Source organism: Myxine glutinosa, unplaced genomic scaffold, assembly GCF_964187855.1.
Source record: "Myxine glutinosa unplaced genomic scaffold, kmMyxGlut1.1 SCAFFOLD_447, whole genome shotgun sequence".
Lineage (NCBI taxonomy): Eukaryota > Metazoa > Chordata > Myxini > Myxiniformes > Myxinidae > Myxine > Myxine glutinosa.
This window is the reverse complement of record NW_027616545.1, coordinates 41,610-67,996: the sequence shown is the minus strand read 5'-3', so window position 1 is coordinate 67,996 and position 26,387 is coordinate 41,610. Positions and strand designations below refer to the sequence as shown.

The 26,387-nt window shown below is 47.4% G+C and overlaps 1 protein-coding gene across 1 annotated transcript in view; it reads right to left on the bottom strand.

The window, feature by feature from the left end:
- LOC137432406 (exonuclease mut-7 homolog) overlaps positions 1 to 26,387 on the bottom strand; it is an 85,506-nt gene that overhangs the window by 39,445 nt on the left and 19,674 nt on the right. The window contains exon 8 of the mRNA XM_078768777.1: positions 13,098 to 13,151. Coding sequence (XP_078624903.1) covers positions 13,098 to 13,151 — 54 coding nt within the window. The remainder of the gene's footprint in view (positions 1 to 13,097; positions 13,152 to 26,387) is intronic.

Genomic DNA, 26,387 nt, shown 5'->3' with positions numbered 1-26,387 from the left:
TAAAATACGCAAGTCGGTGTCTGTTTGTCTGTCCAATCACGAATCTCAGGCAAACCTCACTGGAGGACGAAGGGTCACACAAGGGAGGTTGTAGCAAATTCGTCCCTCCCCTCCCCCCACCCACAACTCAATCTCCTGTCAAGGGGGTTGCGTGTTGAGATGGATATCTGTGTTAAGATAGCTTTATCGTGGCGTTTTTCCAAGGCCGCTTCTAATAACAAAAGTAACAAGAAAGAGCAATCAACGATTTCGCCAGGAAGTGTTTTTAGTGGTTTTTAAGGCTTTTTTGTTAAAATTAATATGGTGGCCAAACCATGTGACCGATGGTCATGATTATTTTTTTCTCCACCAATTTATCCCTAGACAACGCTCAAGACATTTCATCTTGATCGGATGAAGTTTTGTACTTGTCGAATTATGACGTCATAATGGACGCACCGATGACATTATCATTAACATATGTTATTCTAGTCAGGGCCCTGAGGGATATTTTGGTTCAAATTCTTCCAAAAGCATCAAATTTGGCGCAGATGTTGCCCATGCCATACTCTTTCGATTTTTGACGGGCGCCAAGGGCGGTATGATCCGGGGACCATACCGGTCCATCCCGCCATGTGACCTGACCTACGACGTCATAATTAGGATATGCATCCAATCACATGGCGTACTATAAGTGGTCAAAGTTCAAAATGAATCGATCGAAAAATGAAGGCAGGGATCCATTTTTAAGGTTTTCATAAAATCCAATATGGCCGCCAGGTCACATGACCTATGACGTCATATTTATGACATGTATACAATCATGTATACATGAACCCGGATCATGATCGCACAAAAATTAAACACAAGGATATGGCATACAGTTCATAAAACATCAAAATCCGTACCTTTGTAATTAGACTGATGAACTGCATATGCCTGAAAATTAGGAAATAGACATGTAAATATTTCCTCTAATTGTCAAAAATAAGGTCAGAGTTCGATTACCCAACCCAGAAACATAAAATGGTGAACCTCGCGTAAATCTTGACAAAAAACTCAAAAACCGACATCTTTGACTCAAAAATGACCTTTAAGATGACCTTGAGGGTTGACCTTGACCTCGAATCATCAAAATAACATCATAATTGGATTCCTCGACCTCGAAAACCCCTGAAAAGTGGTATCATACATGATTCCAACACTTTTGTGGTTATTTAACTGATTTTCCTCTAATCCGGGTGGCGGCCATTTAGTATTTCGCCAATATGGGGCCCCCGGGGGGGGGGGGGGGCGCCCGTCTTGGCGCCAGTCAAAAATCGAAAGAGTATGGCATGGGCAACATCTGGGCCAAATTTGGTGCTTTTGGAAGAATTTGAACCAAACGGCCCCAAAATATCCCTAAGGGCCCTGACTATTCCCCATTGAGAGTTCTTTACAGAGCCGTGTCTCAATTTTTTCTATGCAGCACTTTCGTAGATATAGGGGTGCAAAGTTTTTCGTTTTTTCCAAGATGATGCCCGTAGCACATGACCTATGTCGTAATTATCATTTTTTTAAATCTACATCAGGAGGTGCACCTATGGTAAAAATTTCCTGTCTATCAGATCAATGGTTGCAGAGAAAATCATATTTATTCTGTGCGGACAAACACAGACAGACAAACAGATAGACAGACAGACAGACAAACGAACTCAAATTCAATACGCTCTCCTTTGACGAGGGTAATAACACTTATGACAAGAGCATAATATTAATGTTATTACAAAACAATATTAATACCAACAAGCGTTACGCCTAGGTCCCCCGTCGGTGAAGTGATGTGCGTTGACAAAGTGGAGAGACGCAAGGAAGCCATCTTGGATTTTGACGTGGCGACCCATTTTCCAATAGCGTTCTTCCTTATGCGTAAATACACCCACACACCAGATTAGAAGTTAGTAGTTCGTTTATTTTTCAAGATATTGTGCTCACAAGGTTCAGACATATATATGGTGGTGGCCATCTTGGATTTTGACGTGGCGACCCAATTTTCAATAGCGTTCTTCCTTATGCCTATATACACCCACACACCAGATTAGAAGTTGGTACTTCGCTTATTTTTCAAGATATTCCACTCACAAGGTTCAGACATACATGGCGGCGGCCATCTTGGATTTTGACGTGGCGACCCAATTTTCAATAGCGTTCTTCCTTATGCCTAGATACACCCACACACCGGATTAGAACTTGGTACTTCGCTTATTTTTCAAGATATTCCACTCAAGGTTCAGACATACATGGTGGTGGCCATCTTGGATTTTGACGTGGCAACCTAATTACTCCCGCCAGGGAGTAATGCTTCCGTGTGTGTGTGTGTGTGTGTGTGTGTGTGTGTGTGCGTGTGAGAGAGAGAGAGAGAGAGAGAGAGAGAGAGAGAGAGAGAGAGAGACTGACTTTTAAACTCTTTTTATTATAAAAGTATAAAACAAGAGTACCACCAAAAGCAATTCATCCAGGAAAATCAGTAAAATCATAGCAATCCCGGAAGGAAAAAACAATCGGTGCACTGCAAACCAAGCGACAGAAAAGGTGCAAATACCAAAAAAAACACGAGGAGAAAATCTAGGCATAATTTCTAAACTAGGCATAATTTTATATATACAAATTTACAATCGCATCTGAACCCTGAGGAGAGACTTAAGAAAGAAAGAGTAGGTCAAGACCAGGGGGAGAAAAAACCCCAGCAAGGAGAAGCATGGAACAGTGTATAAGAAACACCCGCACTGTATTATACAGAAATTAACAATTTGTTATCTTGGACCTCACAAATCCCTCCAACACACCAGGTCGCAACAAAATTTGCAAGGTCGCTTGCAGTTTGGACACAGCCAAATTCAAGCTTGAGCCTTGCTGACACCAACGAACTAAAAAACACCATAATACTGCATTCCTGCATGGGTCTGCCGCCCAGCTTCGCCTTCCGCGACAGGTATACGGCCAGTTTAGCGGTAGCGGTTAGGAACCCGAATACAATAGATGTGGTTCCCTTTTTGGGAGGAAAGCCAAAGATGTAAGCTTTCAAAGAAAAGGTAACCTGCAATCTATGGGCAATAAAATTTAACCAATGAAACAAAGGAGAAAGTCTTTCACAATTAATGAAAGCATGAAACAAATCTTCCCTCACCGGACAAAAGGGGCAACAGCCGGAAATGGGGGAAAAAAAACGAATGACAGCATTGGAAGGAACAATCCAGTGGGCCAAACGCCACTGAAGGTCACCTGTTCTTTTAGAAATAAGTCCAGCATACATTGTATCCCATAAAGGCTCAGAGGGGGGACCGGGAGGCAAGAGTCCTTTCCACCGGGTAACCCCAGCTAGAGGTGGGTCCCCAAGAAGAAGTTTCACACAAGACCTATAAATACTCTTGCTGCTCATAGCATGGAAGGGGGGTGACCCTGCGCTCATGGGGGGCAGCTCGTTTGGGGTAAAAGCGACACCTAATTTTGGGACTGTGGGCTCAACCTTTGCGTCCTGCGTCCAATGTAGGCCTAGCTGGTGGCCCCTTCGGATCACCGCTCTTAGTATGTTCCCGATTTGCCTCCTGGACCGAACACCCGTTAGGTCCGCCAGCTCGTTCGCAGGCTTCCATCCCTGTCCAGAGTCGTGCCGGAGATGACACACTTTCAGGATGTTGGCCACTATAAAATGCTGGCAGAAGTCGCGACTCCTCGGGATATCGGGGAAAAGTGGGTTGAAAAATAAAGGCTCGTGTGCATACATGTTAGTGCCATACGAGTCTGTTTGGCGACTTATCGAAACGCCCTGCCAGGCATTCAAGAGGCTCTGATAAAAGACTGGGAGCAGAGATGTATCGACGTGTTGAAGGTTGGTCAGGAAAAGTTCCTGTCCGTATCCGAGCCTCCCAGCTCGTTGAAGAATGGAGCAGGCTAAGGGCTTTCCTGGTAGGTGTTCTGCATAAAGCAAGCGTTGGATGGAGCGGAGCCGGAAGGCCAAAAGGCGGCATTTCACATCGACTAGGCCATGACCACCCTTGGCCGAGGGACAACATATGGCGCTGGGTCGTAGCCAGTGGTAGCCTCCCCAAAAAAAATCCACCAGTTTCCTCTGGATAGCTTGGAGCAAAACCTCCGGTGGTTGCAGGCAGATTAACCGGTGCCACAAAAGCGTAGTGACGAGGTTGTTGACAACTAGCGCGCGACCCTTATAGGAAAGGTGGGGTAGAGCTCTTTTCCATCGGCTCAAACGCCCATCTACCTGGTCAATGATCCTGTCCCAATTGTTCTGGGCATACTGAGGAGGACCGAGGAAGACGCCCAAATACTTGATGCCATCGTTTGCCCACACTAGCTCTGCAGGAAGGGGAGGTGGTGGTAATAACGGTGGCATATGTAAGTCATTTTTTGGAAAGGGGATCCACAGAGCCTTGCTTTTCCCCCAATTACACCTTAATGATGAGGCAAGGTTGAAGTCTGACAAACACTTTGCCATGGCGTCACTGTCGCATTTTCTTCTTACTAGGGCATGCCCGTACTATATATATATCTAAAATTATATCCCCCCCCTCTATTTACATGAAATGGTTTGGTCCATGAAATGTTTTGGTCCATTCGCAACGCCAAAGCGAACGGCGAACGCTTTACATGAAATGGTTTGGTCCATGAAATGTTTTGGTCCATTCGCAACGCCAAAGCGAACGGCGAACGGCTTGCGAGTACAGTGACAATCCCCCCCCCCCTCTATTTACATGAAATGGTTTTAATTAGTTTTAAAACATAGTTTAACGCCAACATATGGCATGCCCGTACCCGTACTATCCGTAATGGCGCACGCTCTCACAGGAGCTCCGGAAGGTCGCATATCGCAGGAAAGCGAAAGAATCGCAAATTAGTTTTAATTAGTTTTAAAACATCGTTTAACGCCAACATAGCGCCAACATAGTTTGCCGACGGGAAATAAATGAATACGCTCTCAAATGTGCCATCCGAGGCAGAGTCTGTTCGCCACGTTCGGCACACGTGATAGCTCGCTGCTCTCTGATTGGTTGAATCGTTTTTTGGACATAGCTCGGTAACTACTTCTGCGATTAATTTAAAACCTTGAAAAGGCACATCCTTGGGTCCCCAGCAATATACCTGGCAAGTTTCAAGTATATCGGACCGGTAGTTGTCGAGAAACAGCGGTCACAGACAAACATACAAACATACAAACAAACACACACACAGAGATTAGTGGAATTATAGATAGATAATGACACAAAGGTCGTCGGCATAAGCTGACAGGGTCAAAGGTGGGTGTCCTGGAGAAAGGACAAGTCCAGGGATATCCTTTCTGAGGGCGATTAAGAGGGGCTCCAAGGCGAGGGCAAATAATAGACCTGAAAGTGGACAACCTTGCCTTACCCCTCTCTGAACCTTTATGGGTGGGCAAAATTCGTTGTTAACTTTGATCAAGCTGGAGATGTTTGCATATAACAAAGCTATGTAGGCTCTAAAATTAGTGCCAAGCCTGCAAGCTTGTAACACATGACACAAAAACTCATGATCAATGCTATCAAAGGCCTTTGCAAGGTCAAGAAACACCAATCCAAAATCCTCTTTGACACATTTACCAGTTAACAAATCTCTGACTAGGAATATGTTGTCATAGATGGATCTGCCAGGGATGCCGCAACTTTGATCAGGTGACACCAGGTCCCCAATAACTGTCTTCAACCGGTTCGCAAGGACCTTGGAAAACAGTTTGTAATCCGTGCACAACAAAGAGATCGGACGCCAGTTTGACAGGTGTCGGAGATCGCCAGTCTTGGGTAGCAGGCAGAGTACTGCTCTTCTAAAACTGAGCGGTAATTCTCTGGATAAAAGAGATGCATCCAGAACATTGAGCAGCTCTGGGCCCAAAATGTCCCAGAATGCCGAAAGAAATTCGGCCGGTAGGCCATCGATGCCAGGGGCTTTTCCCGACTCCATCTCAGCAAGTGCACCGGTTAGCTCTGGAAGGGTAATTGGAGCATCCAGTTCCAGACGTTGGGCCTCAGCCACGGAAGGAAGATGAGAGGTCAAAACATTCATCATTTCGTGAGAAACTGTTTTGGCCTTGAAAAGTTCAGAAAAGAAATCGATTACATTTAATCTTATATCACTCGGATTTGTTAGGATGTTCCCCCCTGGGTCCAAAACCGAAGATATAAGTCGTGCTGGTTTCTCTACAGTTTCTAGGTGAAAGAAAGCCTTAGTTGGGGTATCTGAAACCTTTATATTCTGTATTCTTAGCCGAACTAGTGTGCCCGCTGCTTTTTCATGGATCAAATCCCTTAATTGGGCCTTCTTCTCGAGTAGCAACCGATAGTTCACTGGGTTGCTCTCATTGGCCAACTTGCTCTCTAACCTTAAGATGTCTGCTTCCAAACAAGCCATCGTGATATGTTTTACATTGGTACAGTGCGAATTAAATTGTTGACAAAATACTCGAATTTGGGCCTTTAGGTTATCCCACCAGAGACTAATTGAGGAGAAAGAAGATTTTTTAGTACTCATTTCAGCCCAGAAATCACGAAAGGAGTCTGTAAATAAACTATCTTCTAAAAGTTTAACGTTAAACTTCCAGTAACTATTTCTGCATGTGGGTCGAGGAAAAGAAAGATCTAAGGTTACCATATGGTGGTCTGAAAACAATGACGGAAAACAACCTGAAGAGGCCGCGACGTTCCTAAAGGGTACATTAATGTACCAGCGGTCGAGTCTTGCCGAAGACACCCGGCCATTGGCACATCGACACCAGGTAAACTGGACTATGTTGGGGTGATGCAATCGCCAAACATCCAGTAGACCGGCCGTCTTAAAGAAACGGGATAGGTCCGCATGGGACTCGGGGTGGGGTTCTGCAGAGTTTCTATCCTTCGAAGGGTCAAAGGTGCAATTAAAGTCACCACCAATGCACACACATTGGTCGAGATGAACTGATTTCAGGTGGTTTACCATGGAGGTGAAGAAGGCCTTTCGGTCCCTGCTCTCACTAGGTGCGTACACATTGAAAATGGTACAGCAGAAGTTTTGATGTGCAAGCTGAAGGGAAATAAGCCGGCCTTTTATGACTTCCTGAAAATGACAAGACTCAAAAGCTAGACCTGGCTTTAGAAAAAACCCAAGCCCAGCAGATGAGGCTGACAGATTGCTAAAATAGCATTGCCCTTTGAAAGTTTGGCACCAGTCATGTTCCACGTTAGGTGTGATGTGGGTCTCTTGTAGTAAAAGAACATTTGCCTTTTTACGGTCAAACAAGTTTTTGACTTGGACCTGACGGAGGTGACTTGCACCCCCACCATTCATGTTTAAGGTCGCAAAGGAAATGTTTTTCATTCCGTGGTCATGAAATCGCCCTGTGCTTGGGAACACTCCGTACCTGCTCGGGTAACAAACTTTCTTAACCTGTGGAATTGAGATTTCGTCAGGTCAAAATCCTCATGCGCTTTGATTATTGACTTTGCGGTACAAATGAATGCAGCAAAGTCAGGGAAATAGTCTTTAATGACAATGTTGCGGTGACGATACGTTTCGTTAAGGAAGGTAAGAATGAGTTGAGGGGATACCTGCGAGTGACCTGTCATCGCTTGTGACAGCGCGGTTGTCTCAATGTCATCTTCGGACTCAGACACGTCAGATAACATGTCGTCAGGATCTGGGGTATTACCCGCTGCCCCCGCGGTCTTGTCTGGAGGCACCTTCACAAGTTTCCCAAGGTGTTCCCGAGAGCACTCGTTAACACTTTGGTGGATATTTGTATCTGGGGTCGGAGCTTGGGTTTGAGATCCCAGCAAACTCAGATTTACCGGCCCCGTTTGTACAGTGGGAACGTTTATTGAATTCTTAGTCTGCTCGGTATTTAAAGGGGGGGCAAGCGGAAAAACATTTCCCAGCTCGGAAATGGTAATACTTTCACTGGAGGTTTCGCACTCGGAAACTTCCAGGTGAGAGGTACAAATTTAATTTTTCGGCTCATTTACATAATGAGACTCACTGGTGTCATTGACAACGGTATTCATGTACTCAGTTAGTGAGGGAATGTCAGAGGGACACTCGGACACATGTGCACCGGAAATGGTGCCGCCCATGACCGCCTTCTTTGCAGCACCAGCGAAAATGCTTGGCGCTGGTGCTCTTCGCTTTTTAGCATACACTATGGATTCTTCGTTCATGGGTTCGGGAAAGGGGGCAATGCTAGTTGTGTCAGTCACATCGGTGGGTGTCATCACATTGGAATCGGAAAGCACCGGTGTGACAGACGACTCAGTCGGGGTGTCAGAAGGTACGGTCGGGGTGTCAGAAGGTACGGTCGGGGTGTCAGAAGGTACGGTCGGGGTGTCAGAAGGTACGGTCGGGGTGTCAGAAGGTACGGTCGGGGTGTCAGAAGGTACGGTCGGGGTGTCAGAAGGTACGGTCGGGGTGTCAGAAGGTACGGTCGGGGTGTCAGAAGGTACGGTCGGGGTGTCAGAAGGTACGGTCGGGGTGTCAGAAGGTACGGTCGGGGTGTCAGAAGGTACGGTCGGGGTGTCAGAAGGTACGGTCGGGGTGTCAGAAGGTACGGTCGGGGTGTCAGAAGGTACGGTCGGGGTGTCAGAAGGTACGGTCGGGGTGTCAGAAGGTACGGTCGGGGTGTCAGAAGGTACGGTCGGGGCGTCAGAAGGTACGGTCGGGGCGTCAGAAGGTACGGTCGGGGCGTCGGAAGGTACGGTCGGGGCGTCGGAAGGTACGGTCGGGGCGTCAGAAGGTACGGTCGGGGCGTCCGAAGGTGCGGTCGGGGTGTCAGAGGGTACGGTCCGGGTGACGGAAGGTACGGTAGGGGTGACAAGAGATACGGTCCGGGTGACGGAAGGTACGGTAGGGGTAACAGGAGATACGGTCCGGGTGTCAGCGAGCATGGTCGGGGTGTCAGAAGGCGCGGTGGAGGGATTGGCCTTTTTACAAACCCTTTCGTTATGTCCCGGTTCACCACACTTCGGACAAGAGGCCCTAGGACAGAATCTTTTAACGTGTCCGAATTCTCCACAATTAAAGCAAGTTAAGGAGGCTGAGGAAGCATACATGTGGTATTCCCGATCATCCAACGATACTTTAAAGGATATATTTAAACCTGTATCGGCTCCGCGATCCGGGAGAATCATGTACACCTGCCTCCTAAAGCTCATTACGTGTTTAACACGATCGCTGCGACACCCGAGCGGATTTATTGAGATTCGGGAAACAATTTTACCATAACGAGACAGAACGGATAGGAGTTTCTCGCCTGGCATAAACGGTGGAACGTTGGATATTGTTATCTTGGTAGCTGGCGTATCCATAGGGGATACCGTAATATAATGACCCCCTTTTATGGTTAGACCGGGTACTAACGACGTCATGAACGAGTTTTTCTTCTGACACGAAGACAACAAATTTCTGGTTCATTCGTGATGCCGCACGAACATTACCGTCTCCTATGATGGATCCCACGGCAAGGATAATGTCTTCAGTAGGAGCTCCTTCAGGCGGAACACATGCGAATGCATGCTTACGCGTTAAATTTTCGAATGCCTCGTAACGAGAGCGTATATTCGCCATACCAGCGAAATCCCCCCCCCCCCCCCCCTTGTCCGAACCGGACAAGAAGGTATCAAACCTAAATAATCGAACTAAAGTAAATAATAAACGTGCATTATAAGCTCAAAAATGGCTTACAAAGCGTCGTCAAAGCCAGTAGGCCGCACCCAAAATGGGCTCGCTCTCAATCCTCTCTCTCTCGAAGACAAAGGTGCAGAACGGATGAAAACACAATGCCGAAGCACACAGGATGGAAAAGGAGAGTGAGGGAGGGCAGGAGAGGGGGGAAAAACTCACAACGGACTCACCAAAACACCGATCAGTTGCTCACAGCCGCCATGACGCTACACCCAACGCACCGACAGCCGATAGGTGGCGACAGAGAGAGAGAGAGAGAGAGAGAGAGAGAGAGAGAGAGAGAGAGAGAGAGAGAGAGAGAGAGAGAGAGAGAGAGAGAGAGAGAGAGAACAAGATATCTGGAAAAGTTCTGAACGGATTTGGATGAAAGTTGGTGGGATGATTGCCCTTGGGATAAGGAAGAATTGATTAGTTTTTGGTGAAGCTCAGGATATTATTCCGGATCCAGGAATTTTTTGAAAGATTGTTTGCCATTGGAAGACGGGGCTCATTTTTTTTTTAACATTATCTTCTATATATTCTATATTTAACATGGTGATATGAAAGTAGTTTTCATATTTGTTGTAAATGTAGTTTAAACTCGTGGTTATGCGTTAGAGCGCTGTATTTTGTTGGCAGCGTCGTCTTCAAGGTTCTTTTTTTCTTTTTTTTTCTAATAAAGACATATTCTGTCATTTTAAAACCACCAAAGTGTGTATTAGGTTTCCCCATTTCATAAAATGTATCGTTTGATACATATAATGCTTTAAAACTGTTTTTTTTAATTTATTATTACCTCAGAAGAGATATCAACATTTACCTCAGCGAATGTCAATCGCGGTGTCAGTCTTTGATGAACTTATAAAGACTTAGGTGAGTTATAAGTGTGACCAGCATGTGCACGGGATTCTTCCAAGAAGAATGAGTGGTCGCATTAGCTTGTACGACTTAAAATGAGCGAGTTTTGTTTTGATGTTTGGGCCAGTTTAACATGTTGTATCCCGAAGGAATGAAACGAACGTTTTTGCTGTCTTACAATTTTATTTGAAGCCACACATGCCTCACAATACACTCACTTATATAGAATTGAACGCTGAATCCGAAAATGTAAGTGAAATTGCCTTGTTTTTTTTTTTTACATTATCTTCTATATATTCTAAATATATATCTGTGCAGTGTATGTCTTGTGTTGTCTTGTCTTGTCTTGTGTCACTGAACTACTCCCTCAAACTTTTGTGAAATCGTACTATTCCAACTTGACCCACGGCGGGAGTATGCGCTCTACTGAGTGGCATTCTAGTTTTCAATAGGGTTCTTCCATATGCCTAGTTGCACCCACACACCAAATTAGAATTCGGTCCTTCGCTTACGCACCACGTCTGCACGCACGGACGGACAGACATATTTCGCTCACAAGGTTCAGACATATATATGGTGGCGGCCATCTTGGATTTTGACGTGGCGACCCAATTTTCAATAGCGTTCTTCCTTATGCCTAGATGCACCCACACACCAGATTAGAAGTTAGTAGTTCATTTATTTTTCAAGATATTCCGCTCACAAGGTTCAGACATACATGGCGGTGGCCATTTTGGATTTTGACGTGGCGACCTAATTGTCAATAGGGTTCTTCCATATGCCTAGTTGCACCCACACACCAAATTAGAATTTGGTCCTTCGCTTATGCACGCACACACGTACGCACGCACACACGCACGTCCGCACGGACGGACGGAAGGACGGACGCACACACGGACGGAGGGGAAAACCATAGTTCCCCTTTCGCTCTGCGGTGCGACGGGGGACAATAATACCCCCTCGCTAAGTTATGTTATGTTTCCTCCTTCAACACACACTGTGTTAATGTGTATAAATAGCTTATCTTGTCGTTTTGGTAGGAGCAACGGCCTCTACCAGAAGTAAAAAAAATTTTGTTAGAAACCACAAAAATATGATTACCTTTTAAAACAGTCACTAATGCTGTTTAACACTAAACTGAAAGGGATGAAACCCAAGGTGTATTGAGATACCAAGCAGCAAGCTAGCGATTGCCAAGCCAGCCATTCCTCATGAACTGTTCTAAATGGAGTGCTTGCTCGAATTGTTAAGCCACTTGGCGAGCACCAAACAAGAAACATGGTAACTGAACAACACCCTCAATGTTCTTGAGGCCTGACCCGAGATCTACTGAAATATATATATATACCCCAGAGAGGCATGACCCTTCCTGCTGCCTCTGGAGGGAACGGGTGTACTAGTCATAAAAATACAGCTTTTAGTACTTGTGAAAACTACTTACAGACAAGATTTGAAAAATACAGTAGTCAAATAATTTGATTATTGTCAATACGAGAAACACCCGCTGCCGATGGGAGTGGCAAGGATAAGAGTAGGGCAACTTTAATTTGGAGGTGGCCATCCTAACTTAGTAGAATGTTCCAATGCACACGCTGAGTACAACCACCAAGCTTCAACACATTTTGTCCCATAAAGAAAACAAACAAAACACCCATTAGTCAAATTATAGACAGTACAATTACTGGTGGATCACTCTTCTTGTTGGTGGAGATTGTTTTAGAATAAAATTCACTCTACAGAGAGAATTTTGTATTTGGACAAACCTCATCATACTTTTGGGTTTGGCAATGAATTTTAAGTCCTCCATGCTTTTTGCCTTGAAGGCAAATTAATCTGCCAATTTGCAAGGCAAATACATGTTTCATCAAAACAATTAATATAAACCAGAAATACACTAACCCAAAAAATCCACAATACCATATCATGTAAGCAACCCTCCAGGAAACTAAGGACCTGGAAATTAGAATGTGAGGGCAGTGCAAGGGTGTCGTGGGTGAAGGCAGTGGTGAAGGCAGTGGTGAAGGGAGGGTGGAGATATGTAGTAATGAGGGCAGGGAGATAGTTGTGTTTGGCGATTGAACTATGGATTATGGAGCATACAGAGCGGAGGAGTATCAAAGATTTTGAGGAGGGGTGGGAGATGTGGGGGAGAGGGGAGATGGATGTTAGGGTGTTGGAGGGGGGAATCCAAAACTCAGAGAAATCTAAAAGAAGAAAAAGATGCATGGCTAACTGGAGGCACAATCAAGCTTCCTGACAAAGTACAATCCTCCTGCTTATGACCATGTGGAAAGGGGCTGTCTATATATCATGTATGAAAGTGTGCAGGGGTTAAGCTGCCAGAATCGAAATTGAGAAAAGGAATAGAAATTTGGAAGATAGAGCAGACACGAGGGAAAGTAGGGAGTGTGAGAAGGTGTGGGGTTGAAGCAAAAGCATGTTGGGTGGAGATGGAAGGAAAAGAATGGAGCATACAGAGCGGAGGAGTATCAAAGATTTTGCCACATTTTGTACGATAGATAGATGGAAAATTGATAGCATCTGATCCGAGAATAATATAAACTCACAGTTTGGAAGGGAAGACCACATGTCAGGATGATGCGTCCTTCAGCTCGTGCATACTGCAAGAAAAGATGAAGAAATCCGGCCTTTAGCTGATGAATGCAATGAACCGAGATATGTGTCAATTTAAGCTTCCTGGAAAAGGAGCAGGTGCCATTTAATGGAATCGAGTCAGAGTCATTGGAGGATACATGCCAAGTCAGGTGGAGGGCATGCAGTGTCTACACAACCTGTCAATATGCACTCGTCACACAAGCAAGTGCTGATCATACGTCTTGTTAACTCGATGGTTTCAAGTTCAAATCTTGCTTTTCTAACTCCAGCTAGGAGGTGTGGGCAGCACTACAGACAACAAACATGCTAGTTGAAAAGATCCCCTTGAATGTGTTTAAGGGTCGACCATGGTGTGGATTTTACAATACTTGTTTGCTAAAGCAAGTAAAGCAGGAAGAGTATGCCCTCTCCGGAGGTTATTACTGAGCCAGCTGGGTTTTATTGGCAATATGACAGAAAATTATTTATTATCCCAAGACAAGGTTTCACCAAACTCCGTGGCAAAATAGAGCATCCGTGTGATGTCTGGGAGATGGGTGATTCGATTCCAACTATGGCCGAGTCAGACCAAGACTTCCTTGCTTGTCGCTTGGCATTTAAAGGCTGAGGACAGACAAACTCCGTTGGTTGGCATCCATGGGGAGGAGGAAATTCCTCCCTTATTGCCTCCCACCCTCAAAGTGATATATCATAAAATATAGCGTCCCAGAATGCTCTGGAAAGTTATGTCACTTCCCCCAAGCTCAAAGGCTGTCATTTTTATTTTTCTTCACACAAGCAAGGCTAAGGAAGAGCAAGGAAGAACTGACAGTGGGACAAACATCAAAGGGAAGAATAAACAGGAAAAGGAGAGGAAGGAGGGGAGGAAACTAAAACTAGCAAGTGTAATGGTTGAGTCAGCAAAGGTTAATGGGGTAATACAGATGATATTGTTGCGGATATGGGATTTACATCCATCCATATCCGCTTGTAAATATTCCCCTATTTCCTCAATACTTCCCAACTATCCCCAATCCCCCATTCCCTAGTCCCATTTTCTGTAAACAACACTCTGTAGACCCGACCTCCCCCTATTTCCCCCATTAAATGTCGTGCCCAGGTTCACCGCATCTCATGTAAGACAACTATAGGACATCTTGCTAGTTATTCTTAGTCTATGTCAGTTAAGGACTCGTTTCCATTAATTCTGACCCTTCGTTGCACCAGAATGTGATTGTATGGCACCGTTAGGAAGTTTAGGACCTCCCGATACCTCCCCGCAGCTCTTCCTCACGGTTCAGCAACAACAACAACAACAACAACAACAACAACAACAGCAACGGCAGCGGCGGGCACGGGAAGTGCGCGTCCTCACTCCGGCTTGGTTGGTAGGGGGTGTTGGGAGGGCACCAGGCCTTCCCAACGCGCCGCCATCGAACATGTGCTCGACGGGGTTACCAAATAGGGGCTCCCTGTCAGCTCCTCGTCAAGGGCAGAGCCCGGTAACCCCCGCACCCAATGGAAGCGGCGGACCGGCCCCAGTGGGGCGGAGCCAACCAGCCGAGGGCGTGTCACTCCCCGCTGAGCATGCGCGGTGAGAGGGGGGTGACGTGAGATGCGCGCAGAGCTGAAGGAGAAAGGACGCACCCTCCGAGCGCCGAGAGACCTCTGCCATTAGGAAAGACCTCCCAAAGACTGAGCTGTATCCTGTCCCCGAGCCAAGGTGCACCTTGTGCCATCGGTCTACCTGCCATCAATCCCTGTGTGAGTCAGCCTTGTCCGTTTGTCCGTGGTCTGTCTGGGTATAAGTAAGCCAGTTAGATAAGCTAATCTTTGCACTGTGTCACCTGCTGTAAATAACCTTGACTGCTCCTTTTTGTTTGTGTGGTATAAATAATAAATCCTGTTCCTCTTCTGTACGTCTTCGTCCTCTTCTTCCTCTTTCCATTCGATCGCTTTAGAGTTTTCCCCAATTGAATATCTGTGACGCGATTTGGCCAACGTTCGGGGTAATCGGATTAACTGTACGAACACGGCGGCCATTCCGCTCGGTCAAGCAACATCTTTAGCCGTGTCCGTAACATTTGGTGTCAGGAAGTGAGATTGGACCCGAAGCGCGCTTCACGCGCTCGAAATTATTAACTGTGAAATTTGTTTTGTTTTAAAATAAAAACCCGAATTTTGAAATCGCGCCATGGCTGGTCAAGGCGATCGGATACCGGTGAACGGTTAGACAAGAAATTTGAGGGGTTAGACAATCAGATAGAGGGGGTGAAAAATGGGTTGAGGGGGTTAGAAAATAGGATGGAGGACAAATTGCGGGAAATAGGGGAACAATCTGCCCGGAAATCAAACGAATGGGGAACCAGATAGAGGAGGTGCAAATCGGGTTAGAAAGTAAACTGGATGCTCAGAGGGATGAATTGGGACAGATGAGAGTGGCATCTACAAAAGAGATGGAGGAGATGAAAGAGGGGATACGACGAGGTGTAAGTGAGGAGGTTTCGGGGCTACGCGAGGAGGTAAAGCGAGGTGAGAAGCGTATGGAGAAAGAGGTGAGGAATAATACGGCTAGGTTACAGGGGGGCATAGAGGGTCTGACGAAGGGAGTAGAGCAGCTGACAGTTGGACAAAGGGAACTAGCGGACCAAGTGGAAAAGAACACTGCAATCATCGGGGGTTTAAAAGCGACACAAAAGGACATTAAAAACGAATTAATAGCAACACAAAAGGAATGTCAGATGGTACATGAGGGGTTGACGAAGAAGTTGGAGGAGGTGACAGAAGTAATGGAGACGAAGGACCGAGAGGTGAGGACGCACATAGAAACGGTTAAGGTGGCGTTAGAGGAAGAGATAGAGGGGGCGCACCGGGAGATGAAGGGAGTAAAGGAAAAATTAGAGGAGGTGGAAGAAGGGGTGAGTGAAATTAAGAAGAGACGAAGGGAAACTAAAAAGGAAATAAAGGAGGAGGTGATGGAATTGGTACAAGGTCTGTGCTCGAATCGTGATGAGGTGCTCACTAACCAAATAAAGAGTTTGCAGGTGGCAGAGGAGGTGCGGAGACGAGGTGTCAAGGTGAGTGGCGATATATTCGGAAATGTATATGATGTGAGGGGAGCTTCAGTCGGCTTGGGGGTTGTTGTGGACCCGGGTGTTCGTGAGAGGCCGTTGGTGAAGTGTGCGACAGGTCTGGTGTGTGAAAAACGAGGTGTGCGAGAATGTCCGACCATGGGGTGTGTGAGGAAAAAGTGCACGCCAAGGAGTGAGTGTGCTGTCGAGAGTGAGTCGGTCGTAGCGCGTGTGCGAGGGAGCACATGGAAGCGCGTAGTGAGGAGTGTTACAGAGGATGTAACGGGAGAGTGTTCCGTCAAGAGTGAGTTGGTCGAAGCGCGTGTGCGAGGGGGTACATGGAAGCGCGGTGTGGTAAGTGTTACGGAGGAAGTAACGAAAGAGTGTGCGCAAGAGGATGCACGAGAAAGCTGTGTAACGGACAGGTGCATGAGGAAAGAGTGCGCGACCGAGAGTGGAGGTGAAAGTAGTGAGAGTGACACGGAGCGTGAGTTGGTTGTGACAGGTGAGCGAGGATGTACACCTGGCATGGAAGGATGCACACCTGGAATGGTAGAGCGTGTGTGGGAATGCACACTTGAGTTGGTCGTGAGGCACGTGGTTGGGTGTGCGAGTGAGAGCACACCTGTGATTGTCACAGAGGAGGGGACCGAGGAAGGGGCGCGAAGAGGTGTGTTGGTGAGGTGTGCGAGCGACGAATGTGTGCCAAGGTGTTCGGTGGTCAGGTGTGTGACCAAGTCTGTGAGCGGAATGAGTGTACCGAGGTGTGTAAGGAAAGGTACGAGGAGCATGGGAACAGCTGGAGGTATGAGCAAGATAGGGGTAGCGTATGCGTGTAAGCATGCAGGTGAGGCATCGACGGTAACCGGGTTAGCGGTTAGAGCGACTTTTAGCCGAATCGGGCCCTCGGTGCGTGCCGGGCTTCGCGTGCCGCGAGAACCAGCGGGGATCCGAGCCACGGCGGGTTCGAAAGGACCGCCGTACGCGATCCACGCTGGGCCGTGCTGGGAACGGCCGCGTCCGTGCTCCACTAGGCGGAGCGGGCAGCCCGATAGGAAGGGTCGTCATGGCGACCACTTTTTGTTGAGACGCGCCGGCAGGTCGAGATCGGGACATTGGATGGCTCCACGCCGAGGTGGTGCGTGGGATCTCGGCCCGGGTAAGCCCCCGTCCCTGCCCCGAATGCGTGACGTATCCAGCCGCTGGCACAAAACAACCCGCATTCATTGCTCGGCTGTACGAAGCCGGGCTGTAGACGTGAATTGGCGCACCGAGAGGATCTAATAAGTAGACGGGTGATGAGGTTAGTGTTTTGGACCCAAAATTAGAAAAAGGCGAAATTTGATGATTGGTACGGTGATTGGCAGATGATTGGCAAAATTTTTGATTGGTTGAAATTTGGACGAGCGAAATTGATAGTAGGACCTCCCCGATGTGGTGGGATGGGCAATCCACCATCCCTCACAGCGGGGGGCAAAGGAGCACTAGCTTATGGGGTGTATGGCAGTGAAAACTAGCCCGGGTGGGTTAGGATATCGTGTGTAGGGATCTAGCGAAGATGACATTAGGGGACGTTAAGATTAGTTAGTGACAATGATACCTGTAGTGGGGACGCAGGTAGATTAGAGTGGATGATAATGACGTGGTATGTGCTTAGTTTAAAGGGAAGACGGGGAGCACTAAGTTAGCAGGGCAACAGGTAGTTCAGATGATGCCGTGTGTTTGATGATTGAACAGGTGAGATTGAACAGGTGCGATTAAACAGGTGTGATTGCACAGGTGTGCAACTGGACAGGTGTGTGGAGCAGTGTATGAGTAGGAGTGATAGTGATGTGTATCGTGTTGACCAACTGGTCCAGGAAGAGGAGGAGGGTGCAGGTGGCACCAGGTGTGATTGCACAGGTGTGCAACAACAGGTGAATGGAGAATGGTTGTGTGAAAGAACAGGTGTATGGAATAAATGGTATGGAGTATTGGAATGGATGGTCGTGGAGTGAGTATGGTGGAAATTGTGGAGTGGAGTGGATGGTGCGGAGGTGTGAATGGGGGAAGAGTGGACCCCCCATCACGGATACCCGGGGCGGGTAGTGTAAGTGTTAGGTAGAGGGTATAGGTAAATTGTGGTTGGATATTGGCATCTGTGGTGTGCGTGGAAGAATGGTGATTGGATGGGTGCATTAGTGTTGTGGAAATGGCTGGGCGTGTAGCCTGTTAGTGTGTGTAGTTGGATTGGGCACTCCACCACTGTGAGGATGTCGGCCAGGTGAGGCCGCAGGTGGGCTCTGGGAGCCGGTAGTTGTGGATGGGGCCCGAAGATCCGGAGGACGGACCCGGGTAGCCCAGTGCCAGAGGGCACCAAGGGGTGACAGAGCCAGGAGGGGCCTTCCCCAGTTAGATAGGTTAGGGTGAGGAGCAGGTAAGCTCGGGAGGCAACTGCAGTGGTGGAGGTGTGCAGGTGGGTAGACCTGCTGGGAGAGCTACACGTCACAGCCCAGAAATTGTGCAAGAGCACCGGGAGATGAATCGGGGGAGTGAGACCCCAAATTGAGAAGCACCACAGTTTGGTCAATGGGAATTGGTTTTTAGAACCCATAGAGTAAGTTGGCCAATGGATTGGCAGGGAAAGACCCCGGGTAGTGTAAAGTGTGTTAATGTCATTTAGAGGATAGTTAGGATTGAAGTCTCCTCGCACCATCTACATGCACTCACCTGAGATGACGTACCTCCACACCATGCCATGTTTAATTATTTTTTATGATGCAAATGTTTGGATTGTGAGACGCATCATGACGTGGGTGTGACATTGTGCTTGATGTTCCATCTCTCCCTCCTTATGAGGATTGATGATGAATTGGTGATAGCAAATTTTGGTAAGAGGGATTGTGGTAACGAATTTGGTATAGGAGAAAAATGGGGAAGACGTGACAGTAGTGACGAATTTGTAAAGATGTAGATTTTTGTAAATATGGGGTAAGGGCAAGGGTAGGGTAGGTGACAAGGGGGGTGACGTACGGTAGGGACGAGCTTTTCTCACTTTGCTCTCCGTACGCACTTCACCTTGCATTGCCTTTATGGATGTGTATCCTTGAGACCTTACCCCTCGCTCATCTGTCTTTTTCCCCCTTTTTGTCTCCCACATGAGGACCTGTGCGCCATTGGGCGCCAAGGGGAGTGTGCGTGAGTCCGCCATTGGGCGCCCGAACCTCTCGCAACCACAGCTGTCTGCATCGATGCACCACATTATGGACCACATGTCTGTGGCCGAGCACCACTTATGGACCCCATGGGTTGGGGCATGGCCCCTCTGCTGGAACACCTTGGCCACAGGGCACCGATGCCCCACCGGTGAACCACACATAGTCGGCTCCCTGTGGGCCATAAATAAAAGAAAGGGACACGTGGGTGCATTTTGTTTTAATAGTGCAAATAGGCCACCAGCAAAGGAAGATGACACCAGGAAAATAATAATAGCCAGCAGAGGGAGCCAAAGAGCAAGAGACACCTGCAGGGTTTGGGTTTGTTGGTTTTATTTTATTGATGAACAGTGGTGACTGCACTGATTGGTGCTTGAGAATGTATTGGTGCGTCTTGGGTGTTTTCATGGTGCGTCGATGCAGAGCAGACTGTCTCCCCCCAGAAAGAACAATCGCAGGTCCTGGGTTAGTTTTGTAAATAAAGTAAATAATGCTCCCCACCGTCAATGTATAGTTTGAAGACCATTCCGCGATTCGGTTATCCTGTGGGTGTGTTTCTGTTAGGAGAAGGGTGCAACGTCGCAGGGGGACATATTTACTCATTTGTGAATATCTGTAAAACTGTCGCACTCAGGGTTGAGTTAATAGTAGAGGGAACTACATCTGAGTGCCACACTAAAGTAGGTAAAAATTTATCGGGTCGGGCCGCCCCGAGGTAGAGAAGGGTGCAGTGTTGCGGATATGGGATTTACATCCATCCATATCCGCTTGTAAATATTCCCCTATTTCCTCAATACTTCCCAACTATCCCCAATCCCCCATTCCCTAGTCCCATTTTCTGTAAACAACACTCTGTAGACCCGACCTCCCCCTATTTCCCCCATTAAATGTCGTGCCCAGGTTCACCGCATCTCATGTAAGACAACTATAGGACATCTTGCTAGTTATTCTTAGTCTATGTCAGTTAAGGACTCGTTTCCATTAATTCTGACCCTTCGTTGCACCAGAATGTGATTGTATGGCACCGTTAGGAAGTTTAGGACCTCCCGATACCTCCCCGCAGCTCTTCCTCACGGTTCAGCAACAACAACAACAACAACAGCAACGGCAGCGGCGGGCACGGGAAGTGCGCGTCCTCACTCCGGCTTGGTTGGTAGGGGGTGTTGGGAGGGCACCAGGCCTTCCCAACGCGCCGCCATCGAACATGTGCTCGACGGGGTTACCAAATAGGGGCTCCCTGTCAGCTCCTCGTCAAGGGCGGAGCCCGGTAACCCCCGCACCCAATGGAAGCGGCGGACCGGCCCCAGTGGGGCGGAGCCAACCAGCCGAGGGCGTGTCACTCCCCGCTGAGCATGCGCGGTGAGAGGGGGGTGACGTGAGATGCGCGCAGAGCTGAAGGAGAAAGGACGCACCCTCCGAGCGCCGAGAGACCTCTGCCATTAAGAAAGACCTCCCAAAGACTGAGCTGTATCCTGTCCCCGAGCCAAGGTGCACCTTGTGCCATCGGTCTACCTGCCATCAATCCCTGTGTGAGTCAGCCTTGTCCGTTTGTGCGTGGTCTGTCTGGGGATAAGTAAGCCAGTTAGATAAGCTAATCTTTGCACTGTGTCACCTGCTGTAAATAACCTTGACTGCTCCTTTTCGTTTGTGTGGTATAAATAATAAATCCTGTTCCTCTTCTGTACGTCTTCGTCCTCTTCTTCCTCTTTCCATTCGATCGCTTTAGAGTTTTCCCCAATTGAATATCTGTGACGCGATTTGGCCAACGTTCGGGGTAATCGGATTAACTGTACGAACACGGCGGCCATTCCGCTCGGTCAAGCAACATCTTTAGCCGTGTCCGTAACAATATATAACATGACGATATATCGTAGTGTATTGACAAGTGATCTGATAGATATGTTTAAGATAACTAGCAAAAACCCATTCCTTATGAATTGTATCTCAAAAACGTCTGGACAGATTCAGACGAAACTTGGTGGATGAGTTTGTTAGACGACATGAACAAGCCGATTAGAGTTTGGTTCAGGTCCGAAACCAAATCCAGCCTTTAGGTGGGATACAAAACAAACGGTTCAGCCTGGCGGAGTTATGCTCTCTACTGAGTGACGTTCTAGTTTAACAAGTTTTCATTTTGTAGGCGCAGGTCTACAAGAGCACGGCATGGTTGTTGGTGTTCTTGTGATTCTTGCTGGGGGTCGATTTTTGAAATGTGCACCCATTGATCGGACCCCACTCACATTTTCTCTTGACTCCACCCACCATGACACCCAGACAAAATCATATGGCCGCCATCTTGGTTTTCAGGTGGGCCAGGCCAAAGACATCAAGCCTATAGGCCTCTGCTGATTATACACTGTCCAGGTTTGGTACGTCAGATTTCCATTGGCTTTGCTTGGGTCAAGTATTGATTCAAAGGGGTGAGGGAGGGGTGCGTCTTCAAGTGTTATATAATATCTTAGATGATGTGAAAGTTGAAACCAGACCCAGTTGTCCATCAGACTCATAATTGATATTGAACTAAACCATGAAGACACTCGGAGATTAATTGTATATTCATATGTTCAACACCAAGGATGAAGTTGAGTGGACAAAGGAGGTGAAATATATATAGATATATATATTGTGTCGCATGTTGTGACCACAGTGTAGGCATTCTTGTTTTAACAGTGATCCAAGGAGAAAGACATTATGAGGTATCAGTGTACCATACTCGGTGGTGAAATGGTTAGAGCATTCACTCGGAGTCTGGGAGGTCAGGGGCTCAATCCCTGTCTGAGTCATATCAAAGACTTTAAAAAGGGAATGTGCTGCTTCCTTGCTTGAAACTTGACGTTTGAAAAGGATAGAGCAGGGGCAAACAACCATACGTTGGTAATAATAGCACAGGTTTTGATGGGCATAATGGCCTCCTCTTCTGCATCGAAATTCCTTGTAAGGGAACTCATATTATTATTATTATTAAGTAAACAACAACAACAACAACAACCACAACAACAACATGCATTTTAAGGCCATTTTCCCTGCTAGAGCGGGGGTTAGCCTTGCGGTCCCCCATGACAATCTTCTCCATCTTGCCCTATTTTCTGCATCTCTCTTTGTTAACCCCCTTGCCCGCATTTCTTCTTCCACCATCTTTGGCCAAGTCTTTCTCGGTCTTCCCCGTCCTCTACTTCCTTCTGCATTCATTTCCACACTCTTCTCAACCAGTCACTTCCATCCTTCCTCAACACATGACCAAACCATCTCAACCTGTTCCTCTTCACAACATCAATCACAGGCTCTATTCCCATCATTTTTCGCAATTCATCATTTGTCTTCCTCTCTCTCAACGATACTCCGCACATACATCGAACCATTCGTATTTCCACCCTTTCCAACCTTCGTTGCTGCTCTACATTCATTACCTATTGCTCCCATAAATCATAACACTTCTCACACATGCAGCATACACCTTTCCCTTCAGCTTCAACGACACTCCCCTCCTCATCAGCACGCCACTCAGTTCCCGAAACCTCTTCCATGCACATCTCACTCTAGCAACCGTTGCCGAGTCTGATCCACCTTCTCCATTCAGCATGTCTCTGAGGTAGAAAAATGTTTTCACACCTTCCAGCTTCACGCCGTCTCCAAGATCCAACTCAACATTTCCTCCATCTGCAGCTCCCTCTGTGCACACCTTACATTTGAATGTAGCTGCCACACTGGTTAATGACCCTCTCAGACCACTACATCTTTGATGAACCCACTCAGCGCACATTGTACATTGAATGGAGTTAACTCCGACACCCTTCCTGCACACAGCACAGGGCCACTTCCCAGTTCTTTCCACCTCACCACATGCTTTAGCACTTGCCATCACCTTCGTCTTTCCGATATTCACCTTCAGACCTTTTGTCTCCATACATTCCTTCCACTTGTTCATCTTTTCCTTCAGTCCATCCATACTTTCCGCAATCAACACCAGATCATCTGCATACAACAACTCCCACGGTAAACCCTCCTTTACGTTCTGAGCCAGCACCTCCATCACAGCTACAAATAGTAGTGGACTTAGTACCGACCCCTGATGCACTCCCACCTTCACCTCAAACTCACCACTGTTCACGTCCTTCGTCCTTACAGCTGTGCGCGCTCTTTTGTACATTGTGTTACATATTTATGTGAATGTATGTGAATTACTATTCAGGTCTTTGCTTATCAATGTGTAGTCGATTAAAGGTTGTTGTGATTAAAGGGTCAGGAGCCCTTCTGGGAAAAAGGAGACCGGAAAATGGAAGAAGAAAAGACACGAGGTCCTGGAGACGCGACGATTCTTCTTCTTCCTCACCGAGCTCGGAGGCGAGCGGTATCGATTGAGCAACGTAACAGAATCGGCGTTTAAAAGCCCGTCTGGCGAGAGGAGTTACCGGGACGTGTAACTACCCTTTGACACGTCAAGTCACCGTGGGTTCGTGCACGGAACCAAGCAGCTGGCACAGTTCGCCGCACCGTCTACAAGGCCGCGTACGGGTCGCACCTTGGGCCGCGCGCGCTGGGCAAGCCGCGTGTTGCTTTGCCTGCTTTGCTGTACTCGCTTTGCTTGGCCAGGAGGTGCGCGCTGCAGCCGTTGTTCCCGGTACGGGACGTGCCCGGTGAAAGCACGTCAGGAAGGGTCCGTTCAACCGCCCACGTGCAGAGATCGAACTACAGGAGTACGGAGACATTGAGAGAGACATTGACCATGGAGGGAGTCGGGAGTGGGGCTCACGTGAGGAATATATAAGATGGCCATCTTAGAGTTATTATAGATGAGTTTACCTCTTTGTACTATTGATTGCTGATTGTGGATGGGTGTTGATTGCTCGGGGAATATATCATTGATTATTCCGGATCCTTGGTGTGGGGTTTCTTATTGATTGGAATTCATATTGATTGCGTTACGAAAGCGCCTAAATAATAGATCTTTCTGGCAGAGTTCCTCTCACGGTCCGGGGGTCACCGAGACCAGGTAGTCACCGGGAGGACCACGTAACAGAATTGGGGGCTCATCCGGGATCTAAAATTGTATAAAATAATAAAATAATATTTTTATTAATTAAAATTTATTAATTAAGTATTAATTGGTAAATTTTTGGGGAAATTGGGGTAAAGTCTTGGGTGAAGGTTAACAGGTGTTAACGATAGGCACCATGGCGTTTGTGGCACAGAACTTTGCGGTAACCCCGAGTGAGGCACAGTTCCGAGCGTTACTAAAGTCGGACCTCTTGAAATTGGCCAAACATTTTAACTTGGAGGTCCGAACTAATTTGAGGAAGGCAGAGTTGCAGACCACGGTGATACAGTCTATGGTGGGATTAGGAACATGGGACGAGTTAGCCTGGGAGTGGCTACCCGAAGAACCAGAAGACGTTGAGCTCCGGCAACTGGAGTTGCAATTACGGAGCCAGGAACGGATCAAAGAAGAAGAAAGGAAAGCAGAAAAGGAAAGAGCAGAAGAAGAAAGGAAAGCAGAAAAGGGAAGAGCAGAAGAAGAAAGGAAAGCAGAAGAGAGGAGAGAAGAGAAACAAGCAGAGGAAAGGAGAGTGGAACAAGAACTCCAGGAAAGGTTAGCAGAAGAAGAAAGGAAAGCAGAAAAGGAAAGCAGAAGAGAGGAGAGAAGAGAAACAAGCAGAGGAAAGGAGAGTGGAACGAGAATTCCAGGAAAGGTTAGAAGGGAGAAAAGCAGAGGAGAGGAGAGCTGCAAGGGACCTCGAAGCAGAGGAGAGAAAAGCGGAAAGGGAATTAAAGGAACGTGACATGGAGCTTCAGCAAGAAATTAAATTCAAGGAGCTGGAGTTAATGAGAGAACGGGGAGAGGTACCACCCTTGCTGACGGGGTCGACACCTAGCCAGAACACCTGGGATGTGGGCAGACATGTGAGGCTGGTTCCACCCTTCAGTGAAAAGGAAGTCGCTAAATTTTTTCCACACTTTGAGAAAGTGGCTCGACAGTTAAACTGGACCATACTAGTGCAAAGTGTGCTGGTGGGAAAAGCTCAAGAGATTTATTCGGCGCTACCAATGGACCAATGTGCAGATTATGAGGTATTGAAGAAGCATATCCTCAAAGCCTATGAGTTGGTTCCGGAAGCTTACCGGCAAAAATTCAGGAATGCCAGGAAGAGGGAGAGTGAGACCCATGTGGAGTTTGCTAGAGTGAAAGAAAATATGTTTGATCGGTGGTGTGAGTCAAAAGGAGTCGGGAACGACTTCGAAGCATTGCGTGACCTGATGCTGGTGGAGGAATTTCAACAGTGTGTCCACGAGGACATCAAAGTGTACCTGCAGGAAAAGAAAGTACCGAAGTTGTGGGACGCAGCCACCATGGCAGATGATTATGCCTTAACACACCGGATAGGGGTCCACGAACCTAACTCCTCGCCTAGATCTCCGCAGGGGAGGTGGGGAACAGCAGGTGCGGAGAACGACAATACATGGCGGCGGCCTCGAGATGATTATGGGGACAATGCTGATACCCGAACTGTTCGAAATCAGGGGGCTACAGGCCCAAGACAAACTTCTTTTTCAGGGGGCCCGAGGCAGACCACGAGTTTTTCCTCCGGGCCGACTTGCGCCTTTTGCAAAAAACCTGGGCACTTGATGTCCAGTTGTTACCTCATGAAAAGGGAAAACCCAGAGCGGAGTCCGACTAGTACAACTCCGAATGCGATGGCAAACGTAAGAAATCGCCCACAGAAGAGTTACCAACCATTTATTTATGAGGGGTTGGTCTCACTCAAGGGAGACTTGACTAACCCAAGACCGGTTAGGGTTTTGAGGGACACAGGAGCCCATCAATCCTTAATGCTTGAAGGCATTTTGCCATTGTCAAAGAGTACCGCAACTGGTGATAGTGTTCGGTTACAAGGGATCGGTGGCTGTGTTAGTGCCCCACTTCATGTCATCCATTTGGAATCCGATTTGGTGTCAGGACCGGTCACCGTCGGTTTACAAGCCACGCTTCCTGTAGAGGGAG